The 16,984-nt window shown below is 42.8% G+C and overlaps 1 protein-coding gene across 1 annotated transcript in view; it reads left to right on the top strand.

The window, feature by feature from the left end:
- TCERG1L (transcription elongation regulator 1 like) overlaps positions 1-16,502 on the top strand; it is an 80,702-nt gene extending 64,200 nt beyond the window's left edge. The window contains exons 9-13 of the mRNA XM_061346767.1: positions 63-132; positions 3,895-4,030; positions 7,078-7,167; positions 10,641-10,759; positions 13,933-16,502. Coding sequence (XP_061202751.1) covers positions 63-132; positions 3,895-4,030; positions 7,078-7,167; positions 10,641-10,759; positions 13,933-14,089 — 572 coding nt within the window. The 3' untranslated portion in view covers positions 14,090-16,502. The remainder of the gene's footprint in view (positions 1-62; positions 133-3,894; positions 4,031-7,077; positions 7,168-10,640; positions 10,760-13,932) is intronic.
- Positions 16,503-16,984: the final 482 nt, after the last annotated feature.

The raw sequence follows: 16,984 nt of genomic DNA, 5'->3' as shown, positions 1-16,984 counted from the left end.
TTTGAGGAATCTGTATTCCCATTTATCTAGTTCAAATCTAATAACTATTTATTTCTTTTTAGCAGACAAATGTGTTAGCTCTTGCCCAGGGGATGAAACTGATGATCTTAGCATCAAAACTAAGAGAAATAAGTAAGTTCTAAAGTTTACTTATCTATATATAATGTTGGGAAGCTAATGACTGGCACAAATAAATGTAAAGAGAAATACAGTTCTTTTATGTGTGATAACTACTTATGAAAGTCACTCTTAAGGTAGCCAGTCTTCATCAAACCCCATGATTCTCTATGATCTCTATTTCCCCTGAAATTCATCAGTTTTTGTCTAATTCATGCTTATTTTGAAATGGTTAAAAGAAAAGATTATAAAGATATATGTGGTGGTTTCAAAGACATCGGATAAAAGCTTCATCTTCATTGAAGTGAAGCAGATTGTTTTCCACTGGTGTCAGGCTGCCGGCTTAGAATATCCAGAGGTATTTCTGTTATTGTGCTTTCATTTGACCTTTATTATCATGTGTGTTTCCAATTCTGATGAAGTAAGAGGCAAAAAACCCCATGTGCCAAACAAGCAACTCCTTCATCCTTCACCAGAGCAGGAAGAAAAGGAAGGAAACAGTTTGTGTTTTAAGGAGTACCTTAGAGACATTTCATTCTAGTTAACCTAACTGCAGCTAGCATCAGCTGCTAGGGGTAAGATACTGGTTTAGGCCATTAAAAAATAAGCCTGTAAAATAGATCTGCACAGAATAGTGTGTTATATTTTGAGGGTATTGTGATGAGTGAGCACAGCAAATGTCTTGTGTTTTCCAAATGAATGTATTGAAGAGAATTCTATTCTCATTGCTGTTCCTATCCTACTACGTCAGGTGATTCCTCTGACCTTGTGAAGACTTTCTGTGGTTTTGTGTTGTTATGAGGGAAAAGTCGGATACTCCCAGATGGAATACTCATGCTATTTCAGCATTTAATGCTTTCTATAAGAGAGTCTATTTATACTTATGTATACTAAATATGTACTTTTCCTATTTACATAGTATTAAGCATTCATAAACAGTATAAAAGTTTATATTTAGTACAAAATATTTAGGAATACATCTTCTGATGTCAGTGGGTTTGACAGTAATGGGCCTCATTATGACCTGTGTATAGAGGTGAATGTTTTCCATGTGCTATTAAAGGGATTCCCTTTAGTGACTGGCTGAGAAAATGTGAAAGCATCTTTCTATTCATGTAGCTAAGGAAAATTCTAAAACTTGAGAATCTTATTCAAAGAACTCCAGAAAAATGCACTTATTCAAAGGTTATTGTGTTAAAAGTGCCTCTTCCACTGTCTGCTTGTGAGTAAAGAATGTTATCTCATCTTCAATGGGTTTCCATGACTTACTCACTTGAAAGACTAACTTTTAGTCTCTTATTTTCTTTATACTTAAAGGAACATTGTCAAAATCGTCAGTCCCAAATAAGGCCCATCCTTTTAGATATTTGCAGAATTTATCTTGTATTTATTTGCAGAAATACATCTTCATATACATGCCTTTTCGCCAAAGCAAATAGGTAAATGCAGCTCAAGCTGATCAGTCTCAGCCTACCACAGAGCTGCTGCGTGACTCTCCTGCCTTAATGTACTTTAGCATCATTCTTGTGGTATGTATTTATAGATACATATATATGCATATATAATCATAAATCATACAGCAATCAAGCTAAAAGCACAGTCACATCATAAATGCAACAGGATGGTGGCCAGCATCTTGGATTGCCAGCAACATTTGCTGGGCACAGGCAGCAGAACAGCACTGCAAAACAACTCTCAGTTGTGACTTTATGCCACAGAAGTTGAATAGCAGGTGGTAATGAATTTATATCAACTGCTGTTTATGTCGTCCTTTATATTAAGTTATTTTTATATATGGAATAACAAATAATACAGCCTTTATTGTACTTGAGATTTGTGACAAGATGTTCATTGAGAGGGTATTTAAAGCTCTAAGAACCTTGCCATAAGTTCATAGAATCACAGAATCCTGGAATGGGTTGGGTTGGAAGGGACCTTAAAGCTCATCCAGTTCCAACCCCCTGCCAGGGGCATGGACACCTTCCACTACAGCAGGTTAATATAAAGAGTAAAGCAATCTTCAGAGAAACTTAGGTCTTTGGGGGTTTTTTCACAGTGACAGAAGGGCTGGGCACACCTCCATACCCCTGCTCCCAGCAGGTCCAGTGGGTTGAGCATCTCCAAGGCTGGAACCCCACAGCCTCCCTGGGCAGCCTGCCCCAGTGCCCACCAGCCTCATAGTGAAAAAGCTTTTTATTGTGCTTGGGTGGATTTTCCTCTTTGTGCCCATTGCCCATTGTCTCTTCTTTTGTTAGTGGGTACCACAGTTACATAAAAACATCCCACTGCCCTGTCTGTGTGAAGATTTCCAGGCTTCCAGGATTGTTCTAGTAGGATGCCTGTATGTGTCCATCTGAGAAGGAAGTCACATAGTTGTTTCTGCAGATTATTGTATTATTTTCTAAAGAAAATTCTATTATGTTCTATTCTCTATTGTGTTGTATTCTTTATTGTCATTTTTGCCATGAGCATCGTTTTCAATTGCATAAGGAAGACTGCAGGAAAGAGGGGCTCTTCTGGTGTTTGGCTGGTGGAGCAGGATGCTGCATTCCTCCCAGTTTGGGCTTGAAAAAGCACTTTTTGTCTACTAGGGATTGGATTGGGCCTTTCATGGATCATGTCACAGACTGAAATGCGCTATTACAATATGAAAGTCACTGTCAATCTGTGAAGAACACCAATTTGGTATCTCTCAAATCACTAGTAATACAGCATCATTTTAGGATAAATGTGAGTGTAATGTAATTATTTGCAGAAGGAAGATAACCCACCACAGCTCACATTCCAGACTAATTAATTCGTTTGCTTGGAAGCAAAATAATGCTTTCCTGTTGAAATTTCCAACTAAGTATTATTCTGTAGTGGTGAAAATTGCCTCAGTAGAAAATGCAGTCATGCCGGTAGGAGGCTAAAAGTGAAATCATCTTATATCCATTATCCTCACTTGAACCTTGTGAAGACTCCAGATCTTTCCTTAATTTGTATGGAATTCATTCACAGAATCCCAGACTGGTTTGTGTTGGAAGGGACCTTAAAGCTCCTACAGTTCCAACCCCTTGCCATGGGCAGGGACACCTTCCACTAGAGGAGGTTGCTCCAAGCCCCATCCAACTTGTCCTTGAACACTGCCAGGGATGGGGCACAGCAATGTGCCTTTATCCAGGAGGTTCCTGCAGGCAAAGGGACTCAGGCAATACATAGTATTTCTCAGAAACAGCTATTTATCCAAATCAGATGCAACCTTAGAAAAGGGCTGTCAGGATCAATACGGTCCTCTCTGCACTGACAAAGGGCAGGTTCTTCACTGATGCTTTACTGGCAGGTTTGTGCATTGCCAGATTTCTTCCCTTGGGAGAGAGCTCCTGGGGTGTATGGGAACATAAAACAAAGATTAGTGTTGACTTTCAAGTTCTGGGGCACAAAAGCAGAGGATAGAAAAATAAACCAAATTGAGTCTCTTCAGTCACTGCTTTCAAGTCTCCACTCCTTGACACATCTTATATTTCTGTGGCTTGAAATAGACCCTAGCATTGTGGTGCTGAGTTCCTCTGTGATCACACTGATGAGCATCCTTCCACATGATGAGCTGTCGGAGGTCCACTGGCCGGGCCCATGAGCCCCATGGTTTAATAACACAGCACAGGGCTGGGTACCTTCTGAGCTGTCAACCTTCCCTTGTGAGCAAGAAGTCCAAAATCCTGGAGGGTTTTCTTGGGAGGGTTGAAAGTCCTCTCCCCAGCTGGCCATTACTGAGTTGTCTGTCTTACCTTGTTAAAGAACAGAAGATTCCCAAGCTGCTGACCATGGAAAGGCTGAAATGGAAGAGAAAAATGAGGAGACATCAGCACCTCAGGTCATGCCTCCCCTAGAAGAGCGCATCACTCATTTCCGAGACATGCTTCTGGAGAGGGGGGTAAGAAACGCTTGCTTTCTCTGACATATCCCCTTTATTAAGCTAGAGCAGCATCTAGGACCACTACAGGAATAATTTCATAACTGTGACTTAGCAGTCAAATGAAGAATTATTGAAGGTTTTTCTGCCTTTTAGCCATGCTGGGTTTGCTGTACTATACTGTGACTGTTCTTCCAACGCCATCCAGTCAAACACGGCACTGTGGAATTGAAAGCCCTTTGCAGGTGCAGTTCCAGGTAAATGCCTGTAGACAGATCCAAAGATAGCCAGAGGTGGTAGATCTTCCCTGCAGACCAGTGGCTGAGCAGGGCATGGGGACCGTGGTCACACACCAGCCCTGGGGTCCAGCATGAACCTCAGAAATGGAACAAAGAGGAAGAGATGTGTCGTGTGCATCAGCTGAAAGGCAGTGCCAGGCTTAGGAGTATTTTCTATCTAGAACAGTCTTGGCAAGCTCTTTGCTTCGTTTAGCATGGGAGAGGTTTCATCACCACAAACTCTCATGATTCCTAATTCACTTACTGGCCATCCAGAGCCATGGAATCCCAGACTGGTTTGGGTTGGAAGGGACCTTAAAGCTCATCCAGCTCCAACCCCTGCCATGGACAGGGACACCTTCCACTAGAGCAGCTCGCTCCAAGACCTGACCAACCTGGCCTTGAGAACTCCCAGTGAACTGATCATCTTGAGCCTGAATGGAATTAGTAAGCCCACCAGGTTTAGGTCCTAATCCTGCCAGTGTAAATGGGTGTGTAATGGAGCAGTGAGTGCAGATTTTTTGCCTCCCTCCAGCACTCTGCAAATACATATTCTGGAGAAGTTCATGTAATTTCTGTAAAGAATAAATATCCAAGGTGTCTGTTGTTAGGCAGCAAAGCCTGTGATATTTATCACTGGTAATCAGCAGGCTTTAAAGGTAGATAATTAGAGCTCCAGAAGCTCAACAGTAAATTATCTCCATGCCAGACCTGCTTTATTAACACATTTTGTTATTTATGCTTAAAAAATGCAGAATTGCCAGAAATGAATACTGGTTAAAGACGTCTGCTGGCATCATTTAAGTCAGGGGGCAGTAAGTCAAAATCAGAAGCATTAGGGATGTTCTATAATAGGATTTCTCAAGTGTTTCCAGTGTGAGTCAGAGTTACTGATAAAAACAAGAAAATCAGGAAATTTGATGCTTGGTTTTGCTATTATTTAAAACGCTGTGATGGTTGCTTACTTTGCTTTTGCCCTGAGCAGGTTTTAAAGGTCCAGAGAAGGCACTGGTTAGCACCAGGTTCTTGGCATTGCTTGGCATAAAGTGAGGCTGTCAGTGTTCTTTTAACCTGGTTATTTAATGAACATCTCCTCCCATCTTCTCATAATGTTGTTATTTCTCAAGAAGCTCCTTGGTGACATTGCAAAGAGCTTGAACTGGGTGGGAAGATGTTCAGTGTGGCTCTGAATCCTACATCAGTTACAGCAACAGAAGAGTATTTCTTGTCAAGTTTTATAAGATTCTTCGTCTACCTCCAGGACAATGGCACTATAAAGTCTGTGGCAAGTTTTCCTATGGAAAAAATGGAATCTCTGATAACCTCCTGGAATTTCATCCCATGATTTTACGATTCTGTAAATGATTCTGTGATGAATTAGCCCAAGCTTAACTAGCTTTGTGTTCTAACTGGCCTTTGTACTGGGAGCAAAGCTGACTTCCACGTGTATGAAAGATACCCTAAAGGAAAGGATTCTTGCTTGATCCTTCTGAAGCGGGGAAGTACTCCTGAAGCCAAGAACCTTTCCAGGAGGAAACCCCAAACTTTGGGACTCATCCACCTGTGTGGGCATGGAGGGTGATCCACAAACCCACTTTACTTCATCACAGCTTTCCTGCTTGAGCATTAAATACTCTATTTTAATTACACTTCACATACCTAATTTTTTTTAGCGAATTTATTCTGCATTGTAATTAGATGAATGATTAAAATATTTTATGTTACTCCAGAGTTTTCTGTAACAAACTGATTAACAGTGATGTGGTACAAGGCACAGAAACCAGCCTGGGGAACTCAGTCCTACGCTCTTGTGTTGTAGAAGTCTTTGGCACAGGGCACTGAGCATGAAAAGGACCTGCTCAGACCCACAGTGGTCCTTACAGCCCACACATCTGAAAGCGTTTTGGGAGGAGGTGGAAGAAGCTCTGTAGGAGTGTGATATTCTCATTCCATGTAGCTGCAGGAACGTGAGCCATGTAGGGTGTAGGGGGCTTGGGTGGACAACCAGGGTCCTGCTCTGGGTTCATGGGGAAAGGGGAGAAGCCTCAAAATTGGAGATGTGACAGCCATGCTGCTAAAGGGAAATGGCACATTTCCCATGAAACCTGGTGTTTGAATCCCAGCCTGGTTTGGGTTGGAAGGGACCTCAAAGCTCCTCCAGCTCCAACCCCTGCCACAGGCAGGGACCCCTTCCACTGGAGCAGCTTCCTCCAAGCCCCTGTGTCCAACCTGGCCTTGAGCACTGCCAGAGATGGGGCAGCCACAGCTTCTCTGGGCACCCTGTGCCAGCGCCTCAGCACCCTCACAGGGAAGAGCTTCTGCCTAAGAGCTCAGCTCAGTCTCCCCTCTTGTAGCATCTTGAAGATTCTCACCCCTAGTTCTTCTTTGTGTGCACGCACTGGCAGCTCGTTTGGGTCGTAATTTGAGTTACAGAGAGGAGGAGAAATAAAGCTGAGATAATTGTTTAGCTGGAAATTGATGCTTCTGTTGTACAAAGGGGGTCATAAAATGGTGTTTTCCTTTCTGCTACGGATTCTTTCCATCAAAAATGTGGAATGACCCTCTCCCAGACACTCCCTGAGATGTCCTAGAGCAAATCAATAGTAATGGTGTGGGGGCGACCAGAGCGTTGCCAGAAACAGATTAGAATTCAACTTCCAACTGCTCTGAAGCATCCTTTAGGGGGTTCATTAGCTTTCTGAACTACTCGTTTGCTTCACCTTGGAACATTTTCTTCTTTCACGCCCTTATTAAAATTCCTTAATGCAGCTGTGTTTGTGTATTTCACAGGTTTCAGCTTTTTCTACGTGGGAAAAGGAGTTACACAAAATAGTGTTTGATCCGCGCTACCTTCTGCTAAATTCAGAGGAACGTAAGCAGGTGAGGGCTGCCTCCAGCATAGCTCCTGATTGGCGACAAATGTCTCCCAAATGAAGCGTAATAAAAGAGGAATTATCTTGGCAGGATAAAGGGAATTGCATAAAATTAAAATGTCTCTTTTGAGTTCTTCAGTGAGACTTGTAACTTAGGCTTTGCTCATAGGAAAGTGCTGTCTCCTTAGGAAAGCAAGTAGTAATGAGCGTGTTTGTGCATCGACATGAGCCACGGGCTCTTGGGTTGTAGGAACAACAAGTACTGAGGCTGGGAAACTGGGCTGTAGAAAGGGAAGTGGTCATAAAGCAGTGTTACCACTCTGAATTATTTAAATACTGTAGAGAGACTACTTCATTTTTATTACTTAGAATATTTTCTGGGAGTTTGCTGTTATTTACTGCTATATCTTGCAATAACTAAGCTTGCTAAGACATAAATGGAGAACACTGTGGCTGTGCCAGTGTGTGTCTGAAAGGGTTTAGCTTCTCTGGCAGGCTGCAAAGGGAGTGGGGTTCTTGCTGCCTTGGTTATTTGGGCATTAATCATCACTGGGGATCTAACAGGACCTGAGGGCTGCAGATCAGTCTAAAAAATGTAGGGGAGATGGAAGGAAGTTGCAGGGAAAGGGAATGCTTCTATTCTGTGGGTATTTCTCTTCCTTACAGTCTTTTGTCATCCTGGAGAGGGAAGAATTTTGAATATAGAATTGTCCATTTTTTAGATCAACACAATGAAAAATGTTCTTAATTCCTATTCCATTGCACTGGGGGCTGTGTTGTCTCGTGAGTCACCAGAGAGCCTCCTGTGGGGATTTACCGAGGCACCGGACACGTACACCTTCATTTATTCCTTTTCCAATATTTTCTTTCCTAAGAAAAAAAGTGAAATAAAATAATAAGGAAATATGGGAATGAAAATGTAAGAGAAACTGCTAGAATGGGAAATAGTGCAAGGCAAGAGAACAAGCAGGGAGTTTTGTACTTAATTCAGGGAACCAGCAAGGACAAAACCTAGACCTTGCTGGGTCAGTCAAGATTTATGACTTCTTACTTTTTATCAGCCTTGGAGATAGTATAATAAAAATACATCATGAATACACAGAATGTGCTTGAAGCACTGCTGAGAGGACCTCGTTTGTGGGGTGGGCTTCAGACTCAACAAAAGGGTTATGGAAAAGAAATCATTGGCAGTCCTGGAGGTAGAAACATGCCACCAGGTAGAGGCTGGTTCAGAGCTAATGTGGAAGAGGGTGGTTGTTGGTTGCTCTTCTGCCAAACAGTGCTAAAAAAAGCAGTGTGTGGGAGCACGTGCCAGCTGTGTAATGTATTCTAGGTGCTAAACTCCAAGTTAAGTTTTCCAGATGTTCATTATGAGTACCGCCATTTAATTAGACCCCATTTTCCTCCAAGAAGTAGTTTAAGGATAAAGACTCCGCCAGAAGAGATGCCTGATTTAATGAAAGTACTTCTTGAAGCACAACTCCAATTAGTAGAAGACATTATTGAGGTTTATGGAAACATTTACCTTCACGGCTGCTGGTGTGGCCTGAAGAGCAAGTGCCTGAGAACTCTCTAAATTATGCAGATTAATTGATGTTGGAGAGGGTTGGAGGTGAAAAGTGGCTCAGAATGGAAGTGAGGAAGGAAGGAATGAAAAAGGGAAGGAGGGAGGGAGGGAGGAAGGAAGGAAAAGGAAGGGAGGGGGGGAGGAAGGAAAGGAAGGAAGGAAGGGAAGGAAGGAAAAGGAAGGAGGGAAGGAAGGAAAAGGAAGGAGGGAAGGAAAAGGAAGAAGGGAAGGAAAAGGAAGAAGGAAGGAAGGAAGGAAGGGAATGAAGGAAAAGGAAGGAAGGGAGGGAATGAAGGAAAAGGAAGGAAGGAAGGGAAGGAAGGAAGGAAGGAAAAGGAAGGAGGGAAGGAAAAGGAAGGAAGGAAAAGGAAGGAGGGAAGGAAAAAGAAGGAAAAGGAAGGAAAGAAAAGGAAGGGAGGGAGGAAGGAAGGAAAGGCAAAGGGAAAGGAAAAGAGAAAGAGCATGGCTGGCTGTACTGCAGTTTCCTCCTTTTGATTGTCATGTAGGAAAAGGCAGGGAAAGTGTTTCGACTGCAATCTGCAAGTGTCTGAGAGAACTTTCTCTTGACCTGAACTTGTGTTCAGGTGGGTTTGGTGTGCAGGAATGGAAGCTCTGCTCTTGGTGGGCGTCCTCACACAGCCTGAGGGACGTAACGATCCATTATTGAACATCTGCACACTCACCAATGGTTTCCAAGGGGTTATTAGCAGTTGAAGGATGCTCTTGTGTATAAGACAGGAACAGTGAAGGGTAAAGGAGCAATTGTATTAAAATAATGAGCTATCTGTTAATTTTGATTTAATACCTTGCTGATAGTTTCACTAATAGAAGAAAGGCCACCAATAGAGTGTCACCTACTCTATTTGTTCCATTTTTCCACCTGCTCTTACACTCAACTTACACAATTGCATACAGTATCTTAAGTCTGGATTTCCTGGGGTTTTCACAGTACTTTTTTCATGGCCATTTTTTGATGTTTGCTTTTCCAGTGCTATTTCTTCCCTTTTCCACATACTATGCTAAATACCAGTTGTAAGTTGGCTACTTTAGCTTTCATGGCATGTAAATCTGCAGCTGTGCATCCTCATGGCTGATGAGGAAGCAACTGAGGTAGTAACCATAGTAATCACATTTAATGTATGTGATTTGTAGTGAGAAGGGTGGTGAATATGGAAAGCTAATAGCATTTTGAGGCTTTTATTCAACAACTTAGTGTGCCACACTTCTCAGAGCATGAAAGGAGAAGGGCCTGATTTTTGCTATTAAAAATGTGATTAAAGCAGTTGGCAGAATTTTGTGCCATAGTGCACTACTTGGTTCCTTTTCAAGACATCAGAAATCCAGATGCTGAGGCCATGCTGCGTATTTAGCTGCCAAATACTGTTAGAGGAAGGTCATCGACCATTCCAAACACGTTAAAGCTTTTGGGTGTATGTGTACGGAGAGTTGTGTGTAAGCTCGTGGGGTTTGACAACTGATCTGAAAGGACTTCAGGCTATTTGGGGGAAAACTACAGAATATTGATGTTTAGCTTTATAGACATTTTCAGGAATTCCAGCAAGTTGGGAAAGATGCAAGATCCAAAGTAAATAACTGCAGTCAGCTGTGCAGATGCCCAAAAGTAAGGCTATAGGCATGAAAACGTGAGCAAGACGCTGAAGTCAGGAAATTGTGATTTTTGTTGCTCTCAGTGTTTGGATGAAGATGCTATCTGTCCACATTGTGCCTTTTCCTAGCCGCTTGTTTTGTGAGAACATGCTGTTTGTGCTGCATGAAGCGGGTTCAGCTGCACATTGAGTCAATGAGGGCAGATAAGAACTGCAGGTCTGGAGACTGACAGCCCTTTGATGAAGCATAAATACCACGAAGGCTTTGTTAATAAACTCTATATCTTGTTTCCCTTTCTTGGAAAGATATTTGAACAGTTTGTCAAGACCAGGATCAGAGAAGAATACAAAGAGAAGAAAAACAAGTTATTGTTAGCCAAAGAAGAGTTTAAAAAGCTCCTTGAAGAATCTAAAGTATCACCAAGGTATGGCATTGCCTTGTTGAGTTGTTGAGATAAGTTTTCTCATTTAGCCTGTGCTTATCAGCCCTAGAAAGCCATAACACTGAGCAAACTCTTCATATCCAGCTTGTACATCCATTGTTCCAGTGCTGGGTTAGCATTTCTTCCCTAATATTTTGCAGTATTTTGTTATATTATTGGGAGAGGGAACATTCCATCCTTCCCTGTTCCTTTCTCCCTCTCTTATTCACAATATGTAGCATTTTGCGTAACACTTTTATTTCTTCTGCATATATATGTTGTAATCATAGAACACACACGTATCTATTAATTAGATAAAATCAATACATATTAAACCTCATTTACATTAGGCATACAGGTGTAACTAGTGAAAATGCATTCAGGTTTGCCTTTTGATGGAGGACAAATGTAATTCAGCCAAGTTAATATTAATGGCACATCGCTAAATTAAAATAAAGCGTGCAGTGAAAGAATCCATTTTTCTACATTGCTTTTTAAGTAATGGACCCCAAACTGCACCATTGAGAATGCAGAGCTGAGGATGCTGCTTTCTCATGTGTAAATGATACGGAAATAAAGATTTATATATTAGAAATCCAATTAAATTATTGGAACTGAGAAATTACTTTTCTCTGCTCAAATACACAGGTAATTGTACAGCACTTCCTGCCCAGACACGTGGGTTCAAGCAACACATCGGGCTGTGTGGAAGTAATAACAAGCTTTTTACAATGAAACAGAGAATATTCTGTAGCAGCTAAATGCTGGTCCCAGCAATGTGCTGGCCTTGAGGACAGAGCCATTATGTTAATGTTTCTGTTGAGCTGAATGTAAGACCACAGCAGCAAAGAAACTCATGTTCCAGCAACAATCTCTGACTTGATTCTGATATGCAAGGAGATAAGTAAATCAAACGTATTTCCAATAAGAATAAAACAGGCCTTTTCCCAAGGGACTCTTACAAATCTGCACAGTGTTTAGAGCTCTGATTCAGCCAAGAATAGGAACTGCAAAGTCAATGTGGCAGAGCACAGCAACTGAACACGATCACTGACAGGAGAAGCAAGCAGCAGCGTGATGCAGAGGGCAGCACAGGCAGAGGTGTCCCATCACGGCATCCTTGGCAGCAGCTCTGGGACCAGCTGGAGTGCCAAGCAGCCAAGGGAAAACCCACTGACCTGGAGCATCTCCAGTGTCCCCATGTGCTTCTCTGGAGAAGTGGGGATCATTGAATCCCAGCCTGGTTTGTGTTGGAAGGGACCTTAAAGCTCCTCCAGCTCCAACCCCTGCCACGGGCAGGGACCCCTTCCACTGGAGCAGCTTGCTCCAAGCCCCTGTGTCCAACCTGGCCTTGAGCACTGCCAGGGATGGGGCAGCCACAGCTTCTCTGGGCACCCTGTGCCAGCGCCTCAGCACCCTCACAGGGAAGAGCTTCTGCCTAAGAGCTCAGCTCAGTCTCCCGTTGGGCAGGTTCAAGCCATTCCCCTTGGCCTGTATATATAAATATATAAAAAGTCAAGGAGTTTAAATAAAAACCCCTTGTTAGTGGCCTATGAATTATGGTTCCAGTTCATTACAGTGCCCACCATGCTCCTCTCAGAATGGGACTGATGGACCTGTACTGGGAGTAGCAGAAGCATCCAAGCAAAGATACCAGTGAATGTTTCTGGTCTCAGATACGATGTTTGCAGTGGAAAATGCTGGGCCTGATGACAAAATCCTCCTGCAGAGCTCCCTGTGGGTTTCAATTACATGGTGCCCATCACTCAGAGCTACAATTAATTTTTTGCTATTTTTGGGAAAGATGAAACCATTGGGTGTTTCATCAGGTGTGGCGCAGTCAAAGTGCATTCGTTTGCAATTAGCCACAGATCTGGTTTTCTGCTCTGTTATAAGCTAATTATTGAAATACTGGCCAGAGGTACAGGCAGGCATAGATTAAAGCTGCAGTAACCTGGGGTGCAGCAAATACTGTGTTAATGATTCTGAAATGTCCTGTCGACCCTCATCTAGATTTTTTTAAAGCAACTTAAATGTTGCAGGCTGATCCATGAATCCAGAGCAGTTCTGGCACAGTCTTGTGTCCTGGGTTCAGCAGTAGCAGTCATTTTTCTCCTTCCTAGTAGCTGCTGCAGTGCTGTGGGTTTGACTTCCAGCCTGGGAACAGCGCTGATAACACCGGTGGGTTTAGTTGGTGCTCAGTAATGTTCAGTCTGACCAAGGACTTTGTGAGCCTCATGCTCTGCCAGGGAGGAGGGGAAGCTGGGAGGAAGCAGAGACAGGACACCTGACCCAAACTGACCAAAGAAGTATTCCATACCACAGCACGTCATGCCCACTATATAAACTGGGGGCAGTTACCCAGAAGGGTGAGATTGCTGCTTGGTCAGGCTGGGTATCAGTCAGCGGGTGGTGAGCGGTTGTATTCTCTTCCCTTGTTATTTCCGTTATGATTGCTATCATTGGTGGCAGCAGCAGTGATTTGTGTTATACCTTAGTTACTGACTGCTCTTATCTCAACCCGTGGGGGTTACATTCTTCCGATTCTTCTTCCCATCCCTCTGGGATCTGGGAGTGGGGGGGAAGGGGAGGGAATGAGCAAGCGGGCTGCGTGGGTCTGAGTTACTGACTGCACTTAAACCACGACATCTTGCTTTCCTCATCCTGGGTTTACCATTATATTCCTGTCAAATACCAGAATATTCAGAAGGAGTCTTAATTTGTGTGGAATTCATTCATAGACTCACAGAATGGTTTGTGTTGGAAGGGACCTCAAAGCTCATCCATTTCAGGACCCCTTCCCCTAGAGCAGCTTGCTCCAACCCCTGTGTCCAACCTGGCCTTGAGCACTGCCAGGGATGGGGCAGCCACAGCTTCTCTGGGCACCCTGTGCCAGCACCTCAGCACCTTCTGCCTGAGATCCAGTCTAAATTATTCCAGTATAAAACCCTCCTAAATTAAACTTTTTAAAACCTCTCTAGCTTCTGAGGCTTTTAAAACAGCCGTTTTTAAAGCTTTTTTTTTGTTAATTAACCAAACATCAGGCAAATTGCATTACGGCAGGTCCCCCACAACATCCTTGGGTTTAGTGCCTGTATGAAGAGTCACACCCATTTTAAAGAATCAGAGAGTGGATTGGCCAAGTCACAGCTTTTAAATGTGTCTCTTTTCTGCAGAACAACGTTCAAAGAATTTGCAGAGAAGTATGGAAGAGACCAACGGTTCCGGCTCGTGCAGAAGAAGAAGGACCAGGAGCACTTTTTCAATCAGTTCATACTTATTCTTAAAAAGAGGGACAAAGAAAACAGGATAAGGCTACGGAAAATGAGATAAAAACTCCTGAAACTGGCAATAAGGACACAGGCCCAGGCTGTGACTGCAGTAAGGAACTCGCATGAAGGCTAGAGCGTTCAGGGTTAAACTTGGGACAGCTTGATGATGAAGAAGAGATCCCTGAGGAAATGTTCCTCTAAGCGGAGTTTGGTGAACATATATTGAATTTGGGAAGGCTGTTCTGCAGGAATCAGAAGGATATTTTGTTCTCAAAGAATTAATGTTTCATATTGAAGCTCTCTTTTGTACAACATCCAGAGTTTGATGCATTTCTAATTGCCATGATATGTCAATCTGTTAATTGTTTTAATTATGCAAATTACTTGTAATATACACAAATTATGAATCCAATGCAGATTTATAATTAAGCAGAAGCAGATGCCATCCATAACTATCAAGATATTTCCATCATTTAGGGGAATCATCTAAAGCAATCTTTTGGCAGCTTTACACATTACCCTAAAGTGTTTGGAGGTGCAGTTGTATGCAGGAATCCATTACCTGGTGTTCATACGTCTCTGTCTGAGTAGTAGTAATAAGATATTAATTGTTAACCTTAGTGAAGAGTGTGGAAATCTCGGCATATGTTCCATAGGAAAACTTTAAGTTTCAGAACTAGCTTTCAACTTACCGCGGAGAGTGCTTTTAGGCACACGGGTGGTAGCAGCATTTCACTGTCAGCAGTCCGAAAAGAAGTTAATTTGTAAAACCCTCACAGTACGAGTTATGTTGCTGTATGTGAAAAGTCTGCATGAGATTTTTCTCATCATATTTGTATACATAAATATTTAACTTTTTTAATTAATAAATATTTTAAGCCAATTTTCAGGGGGGTTAAAGTTTCTGAACTGTTGGGAATGTTGGGTGAGAGATCGCAGGTCTGATGGGTTTTACTTGAGAGAGAGAAGACCAGGGAGAGTTCCCACCACTGATGATTTTTGAGCTAATTCCACTACTATCAGTTGGAATTTGGAGCATATTGAGAGCAAAATAGCTGCTCTGGCTGTGAAGGTAGGATACCATGGCTAGAGTAACTCAGCATAGCAGTAAATCTCTTCCTTTATGCTGCATGAAAGACACACTCTCCTCTGCGGTCATAATCATTTTCTCGTTTGACCTGATTGTTAAGTTATTACCCAATAGATTTCTAGATTTCTATTTTCTGAGTAAGCTGTTGATATTTTCTCCAGCTGATGGCAATTTTTCTTTAGCCTTGCACTGGATATTTTTTATAATCAGGGAAATAAAATGTATTTTCTAATCCTTCGGAAAAATGAACTCAGAATAATTCAAAGAAGAGTATGAAATGTAAGATATGTATAATCATAGAATGGTTTGGGTTGGAAAGGACCTTCAAAGGTCATCTAGTCCAAACCCTTGCTGTGAGCAGGGACAACTTCATCTAGATCAGGTTGCCCAGAACCACATCCAACCTGATCTTGAGTGTCTGCAGAGATGCCACATATAGAATCATAGAATCACAGATTGGTTTGGGTTGGAAAGGACCTTAAGATCATCCAGTTCCAACCCCCTGCTGTGGACAGGGACACCTCACACTACACCATGTGCTCTGTCCAACCTGGCCTTGAACACTGCCAGGGATGGGGCAGCCACAGCTTCTCTGGGAGCCCTGTGCCAGAGCCTCAGCACCCTCACAGTAAAAGAAGTCCTTCCTTATATTTAACCTGAACTTCCCCTGTTTAAACATATTACGCCTTGTCCTATCACTACAGTATAGACCGCATCCCTGGACAACCTGTTCCAGTATGAAGTATGTAGAGTTTCTAACTTCTACATGAAAAAAAAAATAATCATTTATTTCTATGAGAGCAAGATCTGACTGAAGCTGTCAGTGGTTTGGGTCAGGAAACGTGTTGCTGTGTTGACATTATTGGGTTCAAGAGATGCTGCCCGTTTTCACAAGCAAGGGTGATGCTTCGGGACCGAGCGAGCTGGAGCGTGAGCTGGTAGATGCCATTTGGTTTTAATGGCTTGCAAGACATGTGATAGCTACTTACAACTTTATTGCACAATTATTTTTACATCCCTGGAGGAGCCTGGTTTGCTCCCACCCCTGTGCAACTCGGGAGTCCTGTGGGAATGATGTAGAGACAAATGCTGTTCGCTTCAAGTGTGGTAGGACCAGGCAGCAGTGGCCTGGGAAAAACACGTGGGTTGAGTAGGCTGAGGACAGACTTCACAGCGGCTTTCAGAAGGTTTTGAAGGTTTTCCTTTTGAAGAAAGAGTAAGCTGCAGCAAACCAATGAGACGAGGCTTTTATGACTGCAGCGTTTCTGTTTCAGTGGCTTGTAGCCCTTGTGTTGTTTTCTGGTTTAACTGTATGTGTGTATCTGGACCTTCTACTGCCATCCCCTATTTTGAGTATGAATAAAATGGAATATTAATATTTTGAGGATTCTCCTTGATTTTAGTATTTCCTGACAATGTCAGAAATCCTCATCACAATGTAAATATGATAGTGAAGGGATAATGCCCCATCTTGTCAGTGTTCAAGGCCGGGTTGGACAGGGCTTGGAGCAAGCTGCTCTAGTGAAAGGTGTCCCTGCCTGTGGCAGGGGTTGGAGCTGGAGGAGCTTTAAGATCCCTTCCAACACAAACCAGGCTGGGATTCTACAACCACTTTTCATTATCAGGATTCTCCTCAGACTTGGGAGAGCACATGGCCACAAATGTGTCACCATCACACATTAATGGCATATCTTGAGTGCCAAGACATTATAGCTAAGTCCAGGGGAGATCACCTGTGGAGTCGTACCCAACACCTGCATGGCTACCTGCCAGCTTTGGAGGTAGTGTCAATCCCCACAGCTCAGGTGCAAAGCACACACAGAGCTTTGAACTTCCTCAGGGATCTCTGGAAAGCACCAGGCTCCA

This window comes from Neopsephotus bourkii, unplaced genomic scaffold (assembly GCF_033783945.1).
Source record: "Neopsephotus bourkii isolate Nb327-2 ecotype Australia unplaced genomic scaffold, CSIRO-AGI_Nbou_v1 NB_274, whole genome shotgun sequence".
Lineage (NCBI taxonomy): Eukaryota > Metazoa > Chordata > Aves > Psittaciformes > Psittacidae > Neopsephotus > Neopsephotus bourkii.
This window is presented reverse-complemented; position numbering and strand designations above follow the sequence as displayed.